Source organism: Idiotropiscis lumnitzeri, chromosome 7 (genome assembly GCF_059441095.1).
Source record: "Idiotropiscis lumnitzeri isolate Australia: NSW breed Sydney's pygmy pipehorse chromosome 7, RoL_Ilum_1.0, whole genome shotgun sequence".
NCBI classification, from domain to species: Eukaryota; Metazoa; Chordata; class Actinopteri; order Syngnathiformes; family Syngnathidae; genus Idiotropiscis; species Idiotropiscis lumnitzeri.
The window spans coordinates 15,361,630-15,382,502 of NC_142397.1; the positions used below are offsets into that span (position 1 = coordinate 15,361,630).

General features: G+C 40.9%; 2 protein-coding genes across 7 annotated transcripts in view; one reads left to right on the forward strand and one right to left on the reverse strand.

Moving 5' to 3' along the window:
- Positions 1–13,004, forward strand: part of sphkap (SPHK1 interactor, AKAP domain containing) — an 89,288-nt gene extending 76,284 nt beyond the window's left edge. For 2 of the 5 annotated variants that reach the window (XM_088300542.1, XM_088300545.1), the window contains 9 exons: positions 1,683–1,742; positions 2,030–2,170; positions 2,630–2,885; positions 3,733–7,066; positions 9,401–9,562; positions 10,240–10,323; positions 11,237–11,286; positions 11,765–11,952; positions 12,028–13,004. In XM_088300542.1, coding sequence (XP_088156668.1) covers positions 1,683–1,742; positions 2,030–2,170; positions 2,630–2,885; positions 3,733–7,066; positions 9,401–9,562; positions 10,240–10,323; positions 11,237–11,286; positions 11,765–11,952; positions 12,028–12,174 — 4,422 coding nt within the window. In that variant the 3' untranslated portion in view covers positions 12,175–13,004. The remainder of the gene's footprint in view (positions 1–1,682; positions 1,743–2,029; positions 2,171–2,629; positions 2,886–3,732; positions 7,067–9,400; positions 9,563–10,239; positions 10,324–11,236; positions 11,287–11,764; positions 11,953–12,027) is intronic. The other 3 variants (XM_088300544.1, XM_088300546.1, XM_088300547.1) reach the window with 2 other exon arrangements.
- Positions 12,512–20,809, reverse strand: daw1 (dynein assembly factor with WDR repeat domains 1). 2 transcript variants are annotated; one of them, XM_088300549.1, is made up of 13 exons: positions 20,725–20,809; positions 20,518–20,590; positions 19,926–20,070; positions 19,193–19,251; positions 18,996–19,118; positions 18,787–18,886; positions 18,414–18,521; positions 17,973–18,079; positions 17,792–17,894; positions 16,588–16,702; positions 15,967–16,043; positions 13,829–13,991; positions 12,512–13,663 (listed from the first exon to the last, which is right to left on the reverse strand). In XM_088300549.1, exons 1-13 carry the CDS (start codon positions 20,762–20,764, stop codon positions 13,629–13,631), a joined length of 1,248 nt encoding a protein of 415 aa, XP_088156675.1. In that variant the 5' UTR covers positions 20,765–20,809; the 3' UTR covers positions 12,512–13,628. The 2 variants fall into 2 exon arrangements, with proteins under 2 accessions (XP_088156675.1, XP_088156674.1); XM_088300548.1 differs by having other exon boundaries at positions 19,926–20,073.
- Between the last annotated feature and the right edge of the window lie 64 nt (positions 20,810–20,873).

Genomic DNA, 20,873 nt, shown 5'->3' on the forward strand with positions numbered 1-20,873 from the left:
GCCAAACTTGAAAAAAATTAAGTGAATAAACCTTGTTAATGTTTTATTTTCTAAATACTGAGGTTTTTCAAAGACATATATATTGTTGTTAAGCTTTTGTTCACTTTCATTTAAAATTAAATGTATTTTTTTTCTCCGATGTGGTGAGGTTACCAAAACATTCCATCCATCTGCTCCTGGTCCGGCCCCTCTGTCAAATTTTCAAACCCATTGTGGCCACCAATCAAAACGTTTGCCCACCCCTGCAGTAGGTCCTTTGATATAATTGGTACGTGTCAAACTTGACACCACTGTCCTATGATTCCAGCATTCCCTTTGACCAAAGCTCCATCCTGCCTCAGTTTCAGTTCAGGCACTACTACACAAGGCCAAAATAAGACGGAAAAAAGCTAGGCTATGTAAAAGGGGTCTTAGAGGACGGTGGAAGGGGCTTGTTACAAAGGATGGCGTATGATGACAGGATTGTGTCTTTTTTGTTTTGGTTCTCAGGTAGGTCGATTCTATCTTGACTTAACAGCAAAATGTGACAATAATTTTTTTGTTTAATGTATTCTTGTTTGTAGGTCAATCAGTGTTGGGGGTGACCCGTTACAAAGTAGCAGTAATATATTACATTTTGGCAGCAACACAGTAGTATAAGAGATACTCATTATATTTTGTAATCCTCTTTTAGTTGCCTACTCCTGTAATAAGTTACAATTTTAGGACCATAAAGATAATTAAACACCCAAAATTACAGAGAAAACTATCCATTCAATCATTGTCAATATAATTTTTTTAACTGAAACAATCACCACAAGCAACATTTCTTACTTGTCACTTGTCCTCATGCATCAAATACAATAACATATTCTAAAGAATGTCTTGTCAATTATTTTCACAAGTTCCCTAGTCAACACATTACATGGCTGAGAAGCATTTTTTTTTTTTTTTTGTGAGACCATGCATAGTCATGGTTTCTAAGGGCACATGCCCCATTTAGACTGGTAAAAGGCATCCGTCTTGTTTACAACGGCAAATTAATTAGTGAAATGGTGCACTGGGATGCTGACAGCCACACACAGTTACCGTTCCTACAGATCTATTTTTAACAAACCAGGTTCACTCAAATGAGCTCTTTTTGCCAATGGCTCTGATGTCACACAGTACTGTTTGCCGCCCTTCCAATCACCCCTCCCACCAAAAAAAAAATCAAATAAAATCAATCAGACATGCAATAAATTAATATAGATCACCTTAAAAGTGGCAAACGGAATGCAGCTCAATGTTATTGCGTAAAACTACAATTTCTTCTTAACATATCAAGTACATCTTGTCAAACTAAAAGGTGATGTTGCATCGAAACTACTCTGGCAGGTACACTTTACCCTAAAAATGTTACTTGAGTAAATGTTGCTGAATAATTGTGTGGTATGTCCCACCTAACATGTTAGTATGGACAAGCTGGGCTGTGTGTACCTTGTGTTAATAAACAGTCCAGTTTGTTCATAAGATACCAGAAAATACGAGGTCCCAAGTCTTTTGCTGTGCCTTAAGATCAACATGATCTTAACAGACTCCAGCATCCTGTAATAGAGGAAGTTCAATGTGACACTTGGAATCTGATGAATGGACAAATGCTGGCATATGCATGAGCAAACAATGTAAACAAATAAATATTTCTTATCTTGTCTCCTTTCCAGATGTGTTTTGTGAATCTTGACCCTCAAAAAACAGATTGTCGAGATGATGGAAACATTAAGGTGAGTAAAAATGTTTTCTTTTCCTACTCTCGTACTTATACTCATATGTAGTTATACTTAAATAAAAGTAGTTTAAATCCCACGTTAGATACACATAACACTCGCATGGTTGCTACGGATGTAAGGTCATGATCATGGTCGATTTGTTTGTATGATGTGTATATTTGGTACCTAATCCCGGTGGGCGTAGCAAGCAATCAGTGTTCTGCTGTCATCCCGGGGGTTACTAATTAAGAGCCAATGCAATGGTAATACTGAGTACCCATGTTGCATGCTTGTCTCCACAGAAACTGGCACTGGTGTCTCCAGACCTGCCCAAGCTCGTTGAATTATTAACTGCTCACCAGCCCAAAGAAAATGAAATCCTCTTCCTCAATGGCCTTGAGGGATCCGACACTTGCCAAACATGCCCAACAGCTCATTCTCAGGTGACTTTGGGTGTTTCTGTGATCTTACAAGTGATTGATTTTGAGAACAGAGAGAATTGAATCTTGAAACATTCTGTCAGTGAAATTTTACAATTGTACATTCACTACTCTTGACCAATTACCGTAGTGGCAGACAGTGTATTGTCATATTTTAGATAGGTTTGTTTTTTTTATTTTTCCATCTATTTTTCCAGTAAAGCACCAACTATCTTACCTTGTTGACAGCTTCAGCTGTCACTTCAGTCTTTGCCAGAGCTGTCAGTGCTTCCTGGTGTGACGTGTCTAAAATGCAGCTTTGATCAGGACGGGGAGCCTTATTTTGAAGGCTCCTCACACCAATCTGCTGTTGGTAAAAAAAATTTTAAAAAGACAGAAAAAAAACATTTGTCTGCAAAAAAAAAATAAAAAACTTTAAAATGATACAGTATATTTTATTTATTTTCTTCTGGTCCTCAACAGCAGCAGAGAAGTACGGGTGTGTGCCTTCTTCATCATTCTGGACAGAGACGCTTCATCCAACCAAGCAGCATCATCTTTGAGATCAACAGGTTCCTTGCAGGTTTCCAGTGGGGAAAAGAAAGACAGCTTCATCAAGGGCAAATAAGACAACGCGTTGATGATGATACCAATCGTTCAGTTTCATCCATCGAGGAAGATTTCCTGACGGCTTCAGAACACATGGGAGATGACAGTGAGGATGACGGTTTCAGAAATGGTACATTTTGGCTGAATAAGTCATTTCAAATATGCTTTCTGTTTTCATTCTTTTTAACCCCATTAATGTGAGTTTGCCTTCCATCCATCCATTTTCTTTACCACTTGTCATCATTGTGGGTAATTGGAGCCTATTCTAGTTGACTTTTGGTGAGATGCAGGCTACACCCCGGAGTGGTCTAGACTAGTTGGGACAAATAGACAAACAACCATTCACATTCAACCCTATGAACGTACAAATTCCACAGCCAAGATTTGAGCCGAGATCCTCTGTACTGTGAGACAAATTATCCGTATCTGCTGGTGTGGATTTGTTTTTGTTTTATTTCAATGACATCGTCCACTTACATAAATAAAATAACTTCCTTATTGACATGACAGCATATAGGTAAGATATTATTATTATTAATAATAATAATATTAATATTATTATTATTATTTCAATTGACTGCATTCTTCTATTGTATCATATTCCAAAATCATGTCAGTTTTCATGTGGACACCTGACTCTATATACACAAAGGAAATGTCAGCACCTCAGACTTGTTGTCTGCAAACAAGACAAAACCAAAATATTTCCTTATCTTACTTGATATTTTAAAACAAGATTCCACAACAATATTTGTGTTATGTGCGAGGTCTTTAAGGTGTAAATAAAATTTGTGGGCAGTAACAATTTGTAAACTAATTATTAGGTACTGACCAAAATGTTTACAATTCTACACTAATGTGATCTTCAACCAGAATAATGCTTATGAACATGTTAAAATCATACCTCATTTAATCTAACATGTTGGGCATATGTCGGCCTTTCCCTAATCTATCACTCTCTCTCTTTCTCTCTATAGAGGCAGAGGTTGGTGAACAGGCAGAGGGCTTGGTAGAGGTTGCACAGAAACACAATGCTAGTGTCACAGGTCAGAGGGGACAGCTGGCTCATCATCAGAGCAGGGAGGATGCAGAAATGAAAAGGGAAGCACATCAGCGGGTGAGCCGAGACACAAAGGAATCAGCTGGTCACTACGCCACCAATCTGGCAGAGTCAGTACTGCAGGATGCCTTCATACGCCTTTCTCAAGATGAAACCTCCTTTATCTCTGGGGCTGCAGTCAGTATGTCACACTCTCATTGTCAGTCCAACACTGCACTTGCACAAAGAAAACAGCCTTCCCAACAGCACACCTGCTCCTTTGAACTCCCAAAAATTGTCATAGTCCAAAGCCCTGACAATGCAGAGGGAACTGCAGAGTGGCCAGAGACCCAGGTGTCAAATGTGTGTGACCAGGATATCACCACCAAAGACGTTGACATGCCAGAAAAGAAAGCTCACATTCCTCACCACAATGGAGGACTTCCATCTAAACCTGTAGAGGTGGCTTTGGTCTGTGCTGCCAATGTTATTGGCACCATAACTTCCCCACAGCTAGCGGGCCATCTGACCCAGGATTCAACTTCAGAAGAAGACACAGAAGAGGAACTCGAAAAACCTGAGGAGAAAGGTGACTACTCCTTCTCCTCAGCCTTGTGTGGTATGGCTCAGGTTGCTGGTGCTGTTGCAGCATTGGATCTAACAGAGACATCAGGGGAGGGTGGCAAGAGTGACACAGATATAAGTGCAGTCTACACAACATCACATGGTTTAATATCTGCTGCCCAAACATCTGCAGCCTTCACACTACATTGTAGTGTTGCAGAAGGTACCAGTGTTGAAACATTCCGTGCAAACATTGCTGAAGTCCTTCATCGGGAAGCATCTGAGGTGCTGACCCATCCGCACGGCTTCCGGAGTGTAGCTAACCTCTTGGAGTCCACACATAACAAGATAGTTGATGGCATTACTTGCCCAAAAAAATCGTACACTGAAGAAAAAGAGGTGAGTGAATTAATCGATGAGGTGGCCGACAGTCTTTTTAAGCATGCTTTAGAAAATGCCAAAAAGAAAAAAGAACTGGAGGGGACTGGGAAAGATGCACTAAGCCTCCAGGTTCTTCTGCAGGACAGTCTAAACAATTTGCTGTTTGAGATTCTCTGCCAGGCCCAAAAAAAGATTAGTCACATTTCAAGAAGTGATAAAGGGGCATTTGAGACACAGGATCTTGATACTTGGTGTAAGCAGCATGCTCCCACAAAGGAAAGCTATGATCCATTAAGTCAATTACAGGCTTTAGCGAGTTATAGGCAACCTACTAACACTGACAAACATAGTGGAATGCGTCAAAGCACAGATAGACTTGCCATGGTTCCTGGAATTGACTCAAATGTGCTTGAAGAAAGTGATGTCAATGCATCTCCCTATTCAGCTTACAGCAAAGAGCAACCACAGCCCTCATGTTATGCACAAAGTCAGCCAAAGTCTTCTGTACATTCAAAAGACTGGTCTGGCCACCAGGACACAACTGCTGTCAGAGTCCCCTTGAGTGAAATCCCAGTTCATTGCACAGAGAGGCGTGGCCGATTTGTGACAGGAAATGACAGCAGACAGTCTTCTCTTACCCCACAGTCTTCAGTCAACTCTTGCAGTTCACTCTTCTCTTGGAGAATGGACTCAGAGAGCAGGACACCCATTACTTGCTATGCTGATGATTTGGCTGCTACGGTGGTTTCTATGGCCACAGAACTGGCTGCCATATGTCTTGAAAATTCAACGGGAAAGCAGCCCTGGTTTTGTGCCCTGAAAGGGACTTCTACAGAGGGCCCAGATGCTTTCTTTATCCCTGCTTGCCGAACAGTATTCAGAAGGAAAGAGGGTCAAAGCAATAATGTCACCTCAAAGAAACATCGAGCACCCCGCCTCAGTGAGATTAAAAAGAAAACAGAGGAGCAACCAGAGTTGATGGAGCGTCTGGTGAACCGTGTGGTAGATGAGTCGGTCAACCCTGATGAATCACAGGACCCATTTGCTCTTTTTGCCTCAGAAGTCACAGCCAGGATCATGAACTGCCCTGAGCTTAATGTGGTGGACACTTCCAAACCAGGCCAGCCACGTAGCAGATTGCAGTGTGAGCGGTGGAGCCGTGGGAAGGCCTCTAGTTATGAAAGCATTCCAGAGGAAGATGCAGACCCCTTGGGTACACCAAATACCCTCGGCCCTGGTAGTCGCTTAGGCCAGAACCTGAGTCGCGGTAGCTCTATTTCCAAGCAGTCAAGTTGTGAGAGCATCACAGATGAATTTTCACGGTTCATGGTCAACCAGATGGAGACTGAGGGCAGAGGCTTTGACCTTCTTCTGGACTACTATGCAGGGAAAAATGCCAGCAGCATTCTGGCTGCAGCTGTGCAACAGGCTGCATCCAAGAAAAATGGTCACCTAAACGTCAGGACTACATCCTGCCTGTCCAAACAGTCCAGCACTGAGAGCATCACTGAGGAGTTCTACAGGTTTATGCTCCGGGACATGGATAAGGAAAACAAAGAGCACGGCATTGCCAAGTCTAAAGAGTGGCGCAACAGCTTGTTCCCGCCATCGCCCAGGACCCCCTTTTGCATACGACAATCATCAGTCCCCGACAGGCGCTCCTCAGATTCAAGACTGACCGTCAACTCACCCATTAAAGCCAATTCTTTTGATGGGTTTGCCCGAAATGTGAATGGAGATACACTGAATATCTACCCAACTAACTCAGTGGCAGCAACAGGACTGTGCAAGTCAGACTCGTGTCTCTATCAAAGAGGCAAGACTGACCAGATCACTGATATGCTGATCCATGATACCTGGTCCAGTTCTATTGAGTCTTTGATGCGGAAGAACAAGATCATTGCTAATCCAGAGGACAGTATTGACTTGGAGGCTGCGGGAGACTCCCAGCCACATGTGCAGCAATTTGCCAACCGGCTGGCAGCTGACATTGTAGATATCGGCAAATCATCTGCCGGCAATCAGCAAGAGGTTGCTGGGTGCACAAATGGGCCACACTCACAAATGCACATGCCTGTTGGTGAGAGAAGGAGGGGGTTCAAACAATCCCATTTAAACTGTAGTAGTCGGGGGAGGTCAAGTCAAGAACAAACTGGGTTTATATCAGGGGGAGGTGATAACAGTGCACCCCGCTTGAGGGCCCCCAGGGATGTGCCAGTGATCCACATTGAGGGGGATACCCATGAAAGGAGAGATGGACATCCGGAACTACCACCAGAGATGCCAGGTACCAAGCGTACTGAGAGGATTACAGCCAGCGGCAACAGGTACTAAGATGAAACCTTTAGCATAAAAAAAAAAACACATTATAAAAGACTGTGATGAAATCTAGTCCCCTGGTGGAGGACTTGGAAAAAAAACTAAGTCCAGCTAATACTCATTGATTGAAATTTATCATAGAATGACCTATTAACGATTAAGCTTACAAAAAGCTCCTTGGAACACATTGTGTTCATATCTTGGGGACTTATTAAAGAAAGCAAATCTGGCAATCGAGAAGATGCATGGAAGATGCTCATTCCCTCATTTTCTTATTCTGTCTTATTAAGTCAGCCATGGAAAGGCTATATTTGTGCTGAAGTGGGCGAACCGTGATTACTATATAATAATTATTTAATGATTTCTCCAAAACAAATTGACAAAATTGAAAATGCAAGTCCAAAAAGACCGTTTTTGAGCGACAAATGGCCCATCCCATCATCCCCAGATGTCTGATCCCGTTAAACATGCTAAAATAAGGGAATCCCCACTACGTTGAGTAGATTTCGAATTCGCATCTGAATTGTGGTGTTGCGAACTGGAATTGAATTTTGGCATGGAAAAGTGTACATTTGTTAGACTATGACTTATTTTGTTTTGGAAAAGTGTAATGACTCAATCACATTTGAAAGTCATTCATAACAGTCAACACGAGTAATGGATCAGGAATTTGGGTGTAAGTCCGAGCTCTAGTAATAAAACAATGTAACTCCTTTCATCTTTTGTAAGTCAAGGACAGCTAAAGTTGCAATAAAAAAAAAATCTCGTGTTTCTGAATTGCTTCCCGAAGATGTAATGGGGTATAGACAGATGTTTTAACAGCATTTTAATGTTTTGCAGTTAATGAAGGATGTCACTGTACTATGCATCTCAATCTCAAATGAACCTGAAAAGAGGCGCTAATGAATGTAGTTAGCGTCAGAAAAAAAAACATTTTTGTACTGTGAAAAGTGTCAGGCCACCAATAGTTTTGTTCTTGAGTGATCTTTTTAGAGTGCCCATTTCGACTTGAGTGACCTGCTTTATAAGTTGCATGTATAAATGGATAAACATATTACAAAACCTTTGCCGCCCCTTCTGGTGTGCACACATGAACCCGACAATGCAAAGTAACGTGACGCAGGTAAAGTTGATGAGTCCAAGAATAAGTTGACAGAAAACTAAAGCTAACTTCACAGAGCAAGGACAATGTATACATCTGAGTACTGTTGAATGTTGTTTTTGTATGAGTTACGGCTATACTTATGCTAAAGCAACAATTCTTTGATGGTTTAAAACACAGGTATTTTTGTGGCCTGCAAAAGCAAATCATGTACATCAGCTTGCATGATTCTTGCTAATATCTGTACCATATTTCAACCTGTCACATGTAATGAATAATAATTGGTACGTTTTAGTAACAATAGTTGAACTGTTATCGTAGACTTACTGATTTAAAACTAGTTATACTGTTTTCCATATGTAATGCTATGACATTTATATGGTTACACATAAATGCCGTCTGAGAGGTTCGTAAGTACATGGTGGCCGGCGACAAAACTAAAAAAAAGGCACTCTGTAGTATTTTGAGTTTCCCATCACTTCTTATCTTTAGAGTAGAATGAAAGCCATTTTTGCGTCACTTTTCAGATCTCATTACTCTCCACTGCTCAAATTCGGTCGGGACTTGTTGCGAACATGACGAGAACGTGCATGACATCACGTCCGCAAACAGTGTGGGAAATTACAACCTAATACTTGTCTGAAAATTATTTTCCACAAGCTTGCGCGAACTACAAATGCAATAACCAATTTCCACAAGAGTTTATAGAGCAGTAGTGCATGGGCCAAAGTCCTTATTTTGTTGAGGGAACAGGAATTTGGTTTCACAGTCACATTAGATGAAACAGAAACTAACCTGTTAATGTTTATTTTTCACTGTTTTCAGTTGGGCCTCGCAAACTACCTCAATTTTACCTCTGACATTGGTTGAGATATTTTGATGTTTTAATGTAATGCTAATCCTCAAATTAATGTGCTGAATAATGAATGACGGTGGAGTCATGCTCCTGTTTGTGTGACTCGTCAGTCTCTGTCCCTAACATGGCACACAGTCACTCAGAGACCACAACATGATATTTCTCTCCCGTATTGTCAAGGTTGACAGCCCTTAATATTTGATTATGACTTCATTTGATCGGTTTGCTAGAAAGCTCTGAAAATAACAGCCATACTCTTTGAGGACTGAAGTTTGTTGAGGCGTTAAATATGCTGATGAATTAGTTACCTTTTTGTGTACTGCACACTGAGAAGACTTCAGGACAGGAAGCTACTTTAATCCATGATCAATTTTGCTCTCCCAGCAGTGAAAGGGACAGGTCAGCTGTGGTTGCGGCGAAAGTAGTGAAGAGGGACAAGCGTTCAATGAGCGCTAGCAGTGAAGAGAGCATGGGAAGCTGGTCCCACATAAACACGGAGGATGACCCCCCCGATGAGACCAGTAGTTTTATCCAGCTGAGTGAGGGGTCAGTAAGTGCTGTTTCCCGGTAAATGCTAATACAGGCTGCTGCTCCCACTCTCACCGCACTGTCATTGGCCCATTGCTGCTGACTCCTGCGCTCCCTTGTGCCAATCCTAAATTTACCTCCCTGCTTTATGCTGCTGCTGATTTCATGCCAGCTTGCTCAGACAGCAAGCACCACAAAGCCTGTACAAAGCGTGACCCACCTTTAACAGTGCTTAGCTTTCGTCATTGGCGAACGTATGACTTCCCAAACCAAAAGCCTCTTGCTTGATGGCCAATCACTGATCGTCCCTGGCTTTCTGTGTTCCGTGAGAAATATTTCTTGTGATAGTCACTAAGTTGTGGAGCGAACCCACCGTCATACCACACGCTGCTCTGTCCAACTTCTCCATCAAGCAGTTTCATTTTAACACTTCATCCCCAAACCATGTGACACGATGACATGGTTACTCGCCCGGCTCGCCCATCAATTCCATACCAACTATCTCCAAATCTCATTTTCAGACAGGCTTGCCATGATGACCAGCTCTCCAACCATGAGTGTTAGATTCTGCTGCAACTGCTGTATGCATGGAAATTTCCAGCTAATTGGCAGTATGATTTGACCAACAGCGTATTCTCGTCGGTGGTTAGGCAGAATTAAGATGTAAGTCCTTTTTTTTCCGTCATGGTTTACAGGAACGGGACCAGCAGCGGTTCAAGTGTAGGCATGGCCGATCTCGAGACTTTCTCTGATGTGCCATCACATAGCATAGAAAGAAGGTAAGTGCCACATTTTCACTCTGATACTAATTAGTAAACATTTTGATGCCTCTTATGTAATGTGTTGGTGTGAAATGTGGTAAACAGGCAGCTCAACTCAATCATAATAATGAATAAATAAGTACCTCAGTGCAATTGGGAAAAAGTACTGAATAAACAAAAACATTTTGTCAAACTCATTTAGTTAAGGATGTGTATCCTCTAATAAGTACACAATGATCCTTGACTCTTTGTCATGATTTTAAACTTATAATGATTAAACATGACTAGTGCATTGTCAGGACACAACAAACAATGAATGCAGATAGTGACACAGGGCCCTATTTTTGTTCCGGGCTCTGTTCGCATGGGGGGAGTTTTCTCTCATTTGGAATTTTTCCAGACTTTGCGCCGGTAGAATAAAAATAAATAAATAAATAAAACAAAAGCTCTCACTATGAGCTATACGGAAAGTTGCAATATTGCTATTATTGTTCATCAGTCCTGCGAGAAGGTTGACGTCAAAATCATGGTTTTGAAAAGCAATGGCTGTCATTAAACTAGTCATAGGTTGGCCCACTTGAAAAGCTCTTTTGATATTGTGTCTGAGGCCAAATAAATCACCCTTTTGAGGGCTTTTCCATGCGCAAAAACATTTGCACACATACTCATTTTGGGACTAGCCGGTGAGACCGTGTAACTCTTCTGTCAGTCTATGCATACGCTCCTGGTGCTAACGCTATTTACAGCACTCACGTAGAACCTTCCAGTTTAGCAGGGGCACACCTCCTAAATTTCAGTGAGCGTGGGAGAGCGAGTTCATTAATGCAGCTTTGTCTACACAACTTCTGTTGTAAGAAAATTTGCTGCTATTGATTATATTTTACTGGAGAACTACTTTGACTTTGACTCCTGGTTTCTTTTGTGTTCCCAGTGCAGGGTCAGAGAAAGGTGACCCATTATCAACCAAAGACAGTTACTTCGGTGAGTATGAACTCAGTGTTGAAAACATCTTTTGGACGTGTGTTGTGTGCTTTCTGTGATTAAACCCTCCAATTCATTGACTGTGTATTTCTTTTAACTCATTTTGTGAATATGAAACCTACTGTAAATATTATTTTAAAATCATGGCGTGTATTGCGAGGATCCCACTAGGGCACAGGTGTCAAACTCAAGGCCCGGGGGCCAGATCTGGCTCACGACCTCATTTTATGTGGCCGAGAAGGACAAATCATGTGCATCAACTTCCTGTTTCCAGCACATTTTCTTCACTTTTATCGACATTGATATATATGATATTGCCATATAATTATTACCAAGCCTTTTAAAATAAATGGAAAAATTGTTGAACAAACAATTACATACTGGCTTCTAATTTCAAAACGGTGGCCCGTCCACAAAAATGAGTTTGACACCCCAGCACTAGGGAATTATGGTGACTAATTTATGACTGACATTTCAGAGAGCGGCTCAGCCAGGACAGCAGGTGATGGCGGTGGTCATGTCAGGGAGCTCCTTGTGGTGAACTGTGACCTGGAAGCGGACTGCATGGACTCGGAAGTGACAGTGGCTCTGCAGTGGATTGCTGCTTCCGAGCTGGGCCTTCCAGCTCTCTACTTCAAGAAGTCCAAAGAAAAAAGGGTTGCCAAGGTCAGTAATCACGCTTGTCTTCTAAAACAACTGTTTGTTATTGTACATTTGACTTTGGTGCATATTTTCTCTCAGTTTCAGAAGGTGGTCCATCTGATGTCCCAGAAATCATGGCGGATTGCAGATTTGTTCAGTGCCGTGGTCCATTTCTGTAAACTTCATGAGGAGAGTGAGGACATGTCTCTGTCTAGCCTGTTTGACTGGCTCTTAAAGATCTTGTGAAATGGATTTGTTCCCTCATGTCTGCATTCAAGTTTGCATGCTCACTTCCTCACGCTGACGCTCGTCTGCTCACCAAGTGTGTCCGCTTTCGAAGCTGAGAGCACAAAGTGATCAGCCAGCTTGACAAATGCTCCTCCCCTCACTGCTGTCACTATGTCCATGGAGGTTTTGTTTTCTGTCCGTCACTTCTCACATACACCCCAAAGGAACACGGTGGGACATTCCTATTGGGAGTGAACAAGCCATTAAGAGATTATAGTTAGCAGGTTTTAACTGCTCCACAGTATCTTGATAGTCACAATGATTTATAATATATTTACAGATTCTCACAACTAAATAATGTGTAGATTCATTTATTTATTCCCAAAAAAGTACCAATACATGATAGGAATATCAGGTGCACATTTCCTGCTGTTCATGTAGACTCTTCACTGGTTTGAAAGACATGGCTGTTTACATACGATCACGTTACGCATTCATTTAAATGGAAGAAAATGCCAACAAAACGTCCTAGTTGTGATCCCAAAGCTTTGTGTTGGGATCTAATATGTGTTACTTGAGAACAGATCTTAGATTGTTGTCTTGTATATATTGACTGTTTGGACCTGCAGTACCTTGGAGTAGTGGACTCTTGAGCATTTATTGGTCAGGAAGACCAAGTAAGGTTCGTAATGTTGAATTTTGTAAGTGAAATTGGTGTGTTTGTTTCACTTCTTTTGTGGTACTCTTGTGTTAACGGAAGCACACAACTCAGCTGTCAAGTGTCATTATATAAGTGAATGTATTTATCTTTTGACATCAATAAAAAATTCCTGTGATGTGAAGCAAATCTAAGAATTATCGTGACAAAAGACACATGACAACGCAAGACTTAGCTGTCAAAAGTGTAAATGAGCCAACCCGTGCACAGTAAAACTTAACCAGCAAATGACCTACTTCCTTGATGACCTGTGCTCACGAACATGCTGAGGGAAATTTCTGCATGTGACCGTGAGGCAAGTCTCTTCATGTTAACATGTTACTCTTTAAACACAACAGACTTTGTGGCGTGTGTGTTCGGCTTTCTTTGAATTAATGATGTCAACTTATTGTTGCTTTAGTCAGACAGTGCTGCACTTAGCAACCTGGACCATAATAAGTAAACCCCTCTCCCCGCTCGCAAAATTTCCAGTTTTCATGTCTTCATCATATTTTCCCTCTTATGCATCACCAGTACCTTGGGAAGGTGGAGTTTTTTCTCCTCACTGAGGTAAAGTCTCACTGTCTTTAAATTTCATCTTATTAGGCATGATCACAAAACTGAAAAGGAGTGGCAATCATTTGCCTTAACATTTCAATGTCACGCAGATATTGTCGACAAGGCATGTTATCCTCAACGCTGTCTACGGCAGCATTTATGCGCAACACCGATCGGAGTGTTGTGACGTGGACGTCTACTGGCTTCCGCAAAAGGGTCAGCACCAGATCCGGCACGTGTTATCCTTGCTGCCTGCAGTAGAACACAAACACGAGCAGGTGGCTGCACAGCTGGGACATGTGCAATTAACAATTTGTGACGAGCTAGCAAGGACGCTTGATTCGCCGCTCAAGGCAACAGTCGTTATCAGACATGTGCATGCTTGGCGAATGTAGGACATTTGAGGGTGTGCTGTACCTGTGATAATGGTATCCCCTTCGTAGTTGAAGGCGCAGGAGAAGATCTCGTCACTGTGGCCCTGTAGGACCTGAAGGCAGACTCCGGACTGGACATCCCACAAGCGAGCTGTTTTGTCTGAACTGGCAGTCAGAAGCCTGCTGCCCTGAGGACTGAAGCAGATCTAACAAGAAGGGCCAAGTCATTCAGTCACTCAGTCTATACCAAATAAAAGATACAAGTAGATGTAGTTAAAATGACAAAAGGAGGTCAACAGTAATGAACACTTACATTAGCCCATGGGAGGAATTTTCCTTTAACTACTCGGATAAAGAATGCAATGGCACTATTTCTTGAAAGAGAGCAATTTGAAAATCACGCTTGAAGACTATTGTGTTAGACACTGGGGTATCGTTCTCGGAATGGTTTTATTCGTACACAGAGGGGACAAGACGAAAGGGATGATTAAATAGCGCTGCTCTAGATACCCATGAAAATAAAGTTTGGTTTTATTAGAGACATAAACAAAGCACCAAGGAGCAAACCTAGACAGGAAATGGAAACAAATGCATTGTGACTAAAAAGGCCAGAGGGAGAAGAAGGGAATTAATGCAAAATAAAAGTAATTGGAGACTTTATAGATATCCATCCATCCATGATCTGTACCGCTTGTCCTCACAAGGGTTGCGGGGGTGCTGTAGCCTATCCCAGCTATCCTCGGGCAGTAGGTGGGGTACACCCTGAACTAGTTGCCAGCCAATCGGAGGGCATACATAGACGAACAACCATCCGTACTCAGACTCATACCTAGGGGCAATTTAGAGCGTCCAATCAACGTGCCATGCATGTTTTTGGAATGTGGGAGGAATATATATATATATATATATATATATATATATATATATATATATATATATATGAACATCTTACTCTACAACGTGATTGACATCAATTATTGCTATATATTAAAAAAAAACAAAAGGACACGTAAAAAAAAGAAAAACAGACTAGGTCAAATAAAAATGGGAAAAGTCAGTGGAAGGTAGGAAAGGTGTCCTGTTAAAGCGAGATAAGAGTCATAATCCTCTGGATTGATCCCCCCCCCCAGTCTATTTATAACTGAGAGATAAACAGAGGGACCTTCTCACAAAACCACTCCCGTGCATTCATTCCCTTGTGTTTAAAAACAGCAACCACTAGAAAGGCATTTGACCTTTTCTCTGCATGATGTGAGGGTAAGGACGAGGTTAAGAGTCTAACCTCAAGTATTTTCTGCAGAAGCATCACAAGGGACAATTGAAAATAAGAAAACTATATGCTGATTTATACAGACTTGCTAAGCTCCTCGACTGGACACAATGAGCACACAACAGCCTGAAACCAGGCCTCTTTGTCCTCGCACTTCAACATCAGTGTTTACAAATAAATGTCTATTTAGAGAACATTCCAGGAGCGGTGCAGCTAGAGATTGAGGCATAATGTTACACAATTGCAAGCGCTCAAAGCTGTGATCCTGTTAAGAATTACTCTTTGAGTCCCAAACACAAGAATTCAATACTGAGTGTGCGTTTTTTTTTCCATATTTTATGAGGCTCGTAATGTTTCTAGCTCGAACCAGCAGTGAATTATTCATTTTGTCGATATCACCTCCCGTTTTCGCAAGAAACTGTAATTTGTTTTAAATTTGAAAAAAAGAAACTAAAACAAAGCAAACACTAATGTGTGAGTTCACGTATGTGACATGAGATATTATTGAGTTTCACGCAATTTAATTTAATCGTTTTACACACTTATATACAGTGCTGAGAAAAAGTAATTGCCCCCTACCAGATTTTTTTTAATTTTTTTGGGCATATTTATCACCAACAAAGGTTTCATTTCATCAAATCAATTTTGATATCACACTGAAACAAGACAAGGATACATAAAATGCAGTTTTGTGTTCCACAAAACAGGCCGAGATTTCTCTCCTGTCTTTTCAGTTTTGACTGAGCGCCTCCTTGTGGCAAGTTTTATGATTTGAGCAAAAAAAAAAAACGAAGGGCTCTGAGTCCATGGGCCCACTTGTCTGTGTTTTTTTTTTTTTAGTGAACTATAAGCATACAAGACCAGAAAGGGAAAAAAAACTCTTCTGTGCCAGTCAACAGCACGACTCATACCTTGGAGATCTCTCCCTCATGGCCTTCCAATGTTGTCAGACACTGATGTGTGGTTGCACTGAACACTCTTGCTGTGCCTGAAAAGAAGGAGGATCAACATTTGCTAGTGTGCATGCAATGAGATTGGTGAGTAGATGAAAAAAAAGTTTGCACAAAAAAAGCCTTTACAGACTTAATTATAACCAGTATGACGTGAGTCTCTATTAGAGGTAATAAAATGGAAATCGATTTTTTAAGATTCTTTCTTTTTTTTCCTGTAATGAAAAAAAAAGAATAAAATGGAAATCGATTTTTTTAAGATTCTTTCTTTTTTTTTTTCCTGTAATGAAAAAAAATAAGAATCAATTTGAGGTGCGTCATTTATTTGTTCACGTAAATGATAAAGCTAACAATTATTTGGGACACTACGTTTATTAGAGCAGAAGCCACTAAAACTCTAGTTTCTTCAGTATCTTGTACATTTTAAAAGTCAGGTACAACAAAATTAAGGTATGTGCTTGGAAAATGACAACAAAAATCAACCTCATAAGAATTGAATTGAAGTGCAATATTTTTTTCATGACTCTAAATACATATCATTAATGTATGCTAATTACTAAAACACACACCGAAGGGTCTCACCATCAGCAGAGGCTGTAGCAATGAGTTGTCCCCGTAAATCAAAACAAACATCAAGCACCTCCTCTTTGTGTCCAACGAGGGTGGCTACACAATTGCCATTGCCTGCATCCCAAATCTGAGAAACAGAATTGCAACACAAAATATACCCATTTAAATCACTGTTAAACAGTAACATGAAGGCATAAATAGTAATTGTAAAAGTGCCTCTATATCATTACTGTAATTTCTCATGTACACTGTAAAAAATGAGGAATATTTACTTGGAAAAAACCTCGGAAAGTTTTTTTCATTCTGAATTGCAAGGTACATTTTACAAGATGTTTTCAGTACATATTACTAATTAATTAAAAAAGGCAATCAAGGGAAGGCATTTTTTTCCTGACCTTTTTTTTTTTTTTTTTACACAGCACATTCTATACACAAGACAACTCAAAGCAGCTGAGGATTGAACCCACAACCTCCAGTTTGGGAGACAGCCACTCTACACCTGAGCGATGCTGCTATGACTGTATGTGATTATATATTGCTGGTGTCTCCAAAAAGAGACCAAAAATGTTTCTTTAGAGGCATGAGGATTCCAACAAATACCAGCAATATACTAACACACAGGAGGAGTGGCATGGCTGAGGTGTAGACTGGCCGTCACCCAAGGAGGTTGTGAGTTTCCTTGAGTATGAAATAAAGTGCTCTCTTTTTCAAATTTACTATTACTATAAAGTGTTTTACAAGTAAATATCACTCCCCATTTTTACAGTGTAGGATATAATGCATACTCATGTATTATACAAACCGCCAAAATCAGCCTTCTAAGGCGATTTTTATTTTTTGGATGTGAAAGGGGAAGTTGTCTGATCTTGCTAACAATTTTGTCGGTCAAAAGTCTAACTTTCATTAGTGGTAGGAAAAAAATCTGCAATGTATTATCATCACGTATTACTAGCCGAAGCATGTTGCTAGCTAGCTACTATGGCATAAGTAGCACACGCACAGGAGACCTAAGAGCGCTGCCAAGCTTTTTGGGACAGTCTCTACATAAAATTCTGTGGTTCCCAGGGTTGCTATTCAGTGTCTTTTAATGAAACACAAAATGAGAATTTTGACTCACAAACTGAAACGAAAAGCCATTTTAAGCCCTGGTGCAAGATCCCTTGATGTTCTTACATTGTTACATAATCAGTAAATAACAGAATATCCATGTTCTCACCTTGCCTGTTTTATCCATGGAGCCTGTGACTATAAGTGAGCAATCCCAGTTAAACTGCACATTGCTGATCTCTGCCTGGTGGCCGATCAATGTGTAGACACGCCTTAGAATACAGGAGGACACAGTCATGGGTCAGCGGTGCACTCTTGCACACGATGGTGCATTACAGTGGGTATCTGACCTTCCTGAAGCAACGTCCCAAATAATAACGGTGTGGTCAAAGGAGCCAGTCACAAGCTGACTTCCGACTGAGTTAAAGCACAAGGACAGGACCTCTGCGGTATGACCCTTCAAGCACAGATATTTGCAATACACGTTAACAACCAATAAAAGTTGATTATGTTGCTGGCAGTAAATACATCTATAGTAACATCTTAATTGACTGCTGTCCCTATGGTTGATTATTCTCATGGTGAGTCAGGCCAGCACATTCATGTTTCAACAGTCCTTAAAGAAGGTTTTTGTGCTTTGCATCGAACAGATCATAAGTGGGAGTATGAGGTTGAGAGAGTCTACTTGCAGGGGTAACAGGGTTCAATTTAACAATGACACAGGAGTATTGTGTCGCAGCACTTGAAAGCCTCACACAAGGTGTGCGAGAGGAAAAGAAAAGATGACTCACAGTGAGAGTGGCCACCTCCCACCCAGTCGCCACTTCCCACAGCTTGGCGGTGGCATCCATGCTGCCAGTGGCCACGAGTGTACTTTGAGGGTTGAATGCCAGACACACCTACACAAAACACATTTTTCTCACACATACGGTAGGATGCTAGCGGAAATAATAATCAGATCCGCTCGTCTTCACAGCGACAATGAGTTAGATCTGATCAAACTGACAGCATCAGTTGAGGTGCAACAGTGTGTGTTACTTGTCTTTGCTCTCATTAAATGCAAGTTCAAGGTAAGTGTGAGACATACCGTTTCTGCGATATAGCCTCAGTATATCAAACGATTACAGCTAACAATTTTGATTTAAAACAGAACCTAATACTCACTATTTCAGCCATATGGCCTCGAAACGTGTGGAAGCATTTGCCCGTCTCAGCGCACCACAGTTTACAGGTCTTGTCAAAAGAACCAGTGGCAATCTTGTCTCTAAATTGCATCAAGACAGAATTGCACACAAATGTGGAAACTTATTAGAAGAGCTGGCAATAATAACGACTCGCATATACTGCATCACTTTGCTAGAAAAGCTTAGCACCCGAAGGGGTTGTTGAATGCGATGGCATACACCACATTTCGGTGACCCTCCAGTGCGTGCAGCTCAGTGCCTGAGGCAGTGTCCCAAATATGACATGTTCTGTCGTAGCTCCCAGTTAGAAACCTGCAGAGTGAACAAGATGATGATAGCAACAAAAACAGGAGATTTTCATGAGGCGGCAGAATTTTGCACATCACCTTGACCCTGATTTGTCAAATGCAACATTAGTCAGAGGCAGTATATGTGCCTTCAGCTCCTGGAAAAAAAAACACATAAAAGTGCATATGATGACTATAAATTACTTTTCTTTCACTTGTGTCATATGTGGGATATGCACATCATATGAATGCAAATCTTAGACATGGACAGGGATTTCTAATAACTTCAACCAAACAGTTTCACTGCCTTATCCAAGTTTCAAATTACTGTTAGTCTCCTTGGTGTGAGCCTGCTGCTCCCTAGCGTGTACAAGAAGCAGTTACTTGCTAAATGTCACTATTCAGACTCATCAGACAGGCAGATGATGCTTTGACCCGTCTATAGACAGAAAGTGAACACATACCTGTTGAATTGAAATAAGTGAACTGTCACTGGTACAATTTCATTGAGAAAGAACCTTTTTTTTATGATGGGAGGATATAAAACAATATATACATACAATACACGACTTGCATGAGGGCACAGCCGAATAAAAATATTTGACGTTGACACTCAGTCTTAATTAAGCAAGAATATATAAGCACAGCACAAGTTGATTTAGTAATCAATCCAAACCTGTGAATCTCTTGAATAATAAAATTGGGTCTGGGTTATGGGAGAGGTATGCACATAAATTATCCTGTGAAGGCAAGTCTTTTGTTCGGACAGAAAAGCGGGAGGGAAGTGGGGAAGGGCAACAGACAAGACAGGCGAACGTGTAGATGGACTAACCTTGGAAAAAGAGAAACTATTGTGGTCCTCTTGGCTCTGTTTCTGTTGGAGTCGAACGATGAGGTTTTTAACTTGTTCAGATCGAGATTCTGTAATCAGAGGCTCTGATTGCATGATTTCTTTCAATAATTCATCTGGGTTGGTTCTGCTTAAAAAATACAAGAATAACAATTGGATGACAAGTAGAATGGAAAATTCATTCATAATCATCACCATTATCAAAGGACCAACTTCTGACATTCAAAACCTCTCCATCTATTCACTAAGCAAAGCTAAGAGAACATTGTTTTGATAATTTGTGATTTTTTGTTCCTTCTAATTCAGTGTGAGCACTATATATGCAAGGTGATAAAAATGAAAACTATTTGGTTTGAAAAGTTCTGTTTTTTTTCCGGTCATGCCAATTTATCAGAACAGGTAGCATCCAAGGTACAAATTTTACTTTTGTACATTCCAGAGTCTATATTTTTCGCGTTTCCTTTAATAGAATGAGTTATCAGTACCACCATTACCATTTTTTTACACACGTAGCGAATACATAACAAATAGCTATAGCATGGGCTACTGTATATGTAATGAACAAAGCACGTACTCTAATGTCAAATCCAAAAGGTCAATTGATTTGGTCCTCAAAAGCCCTGCTTTGTCATACTCCAGGATTATGCCTGATGGTAGAAAAAAATAAGTCGTTAGACTGCATGCTAGCTTATCTACACTTAGATATTCTTTTCTTCCATTACAGGCGCAGTTACCAGGACGAGAGCCACAAATCACTTTGAAGAATAATAATTTGTGTTACCTGGTGGATAATATCTGAGAAGAAACCTCTTGAGTCTCATTTTGCATAAGCAAGCCCACGTCCACGGTCAACAAACCGTTGCTATGGTAACAACCTGCATGTGGCCAATGGCGCATGCTCAGTCGGGACTACGAAGTTAAAAATCACGT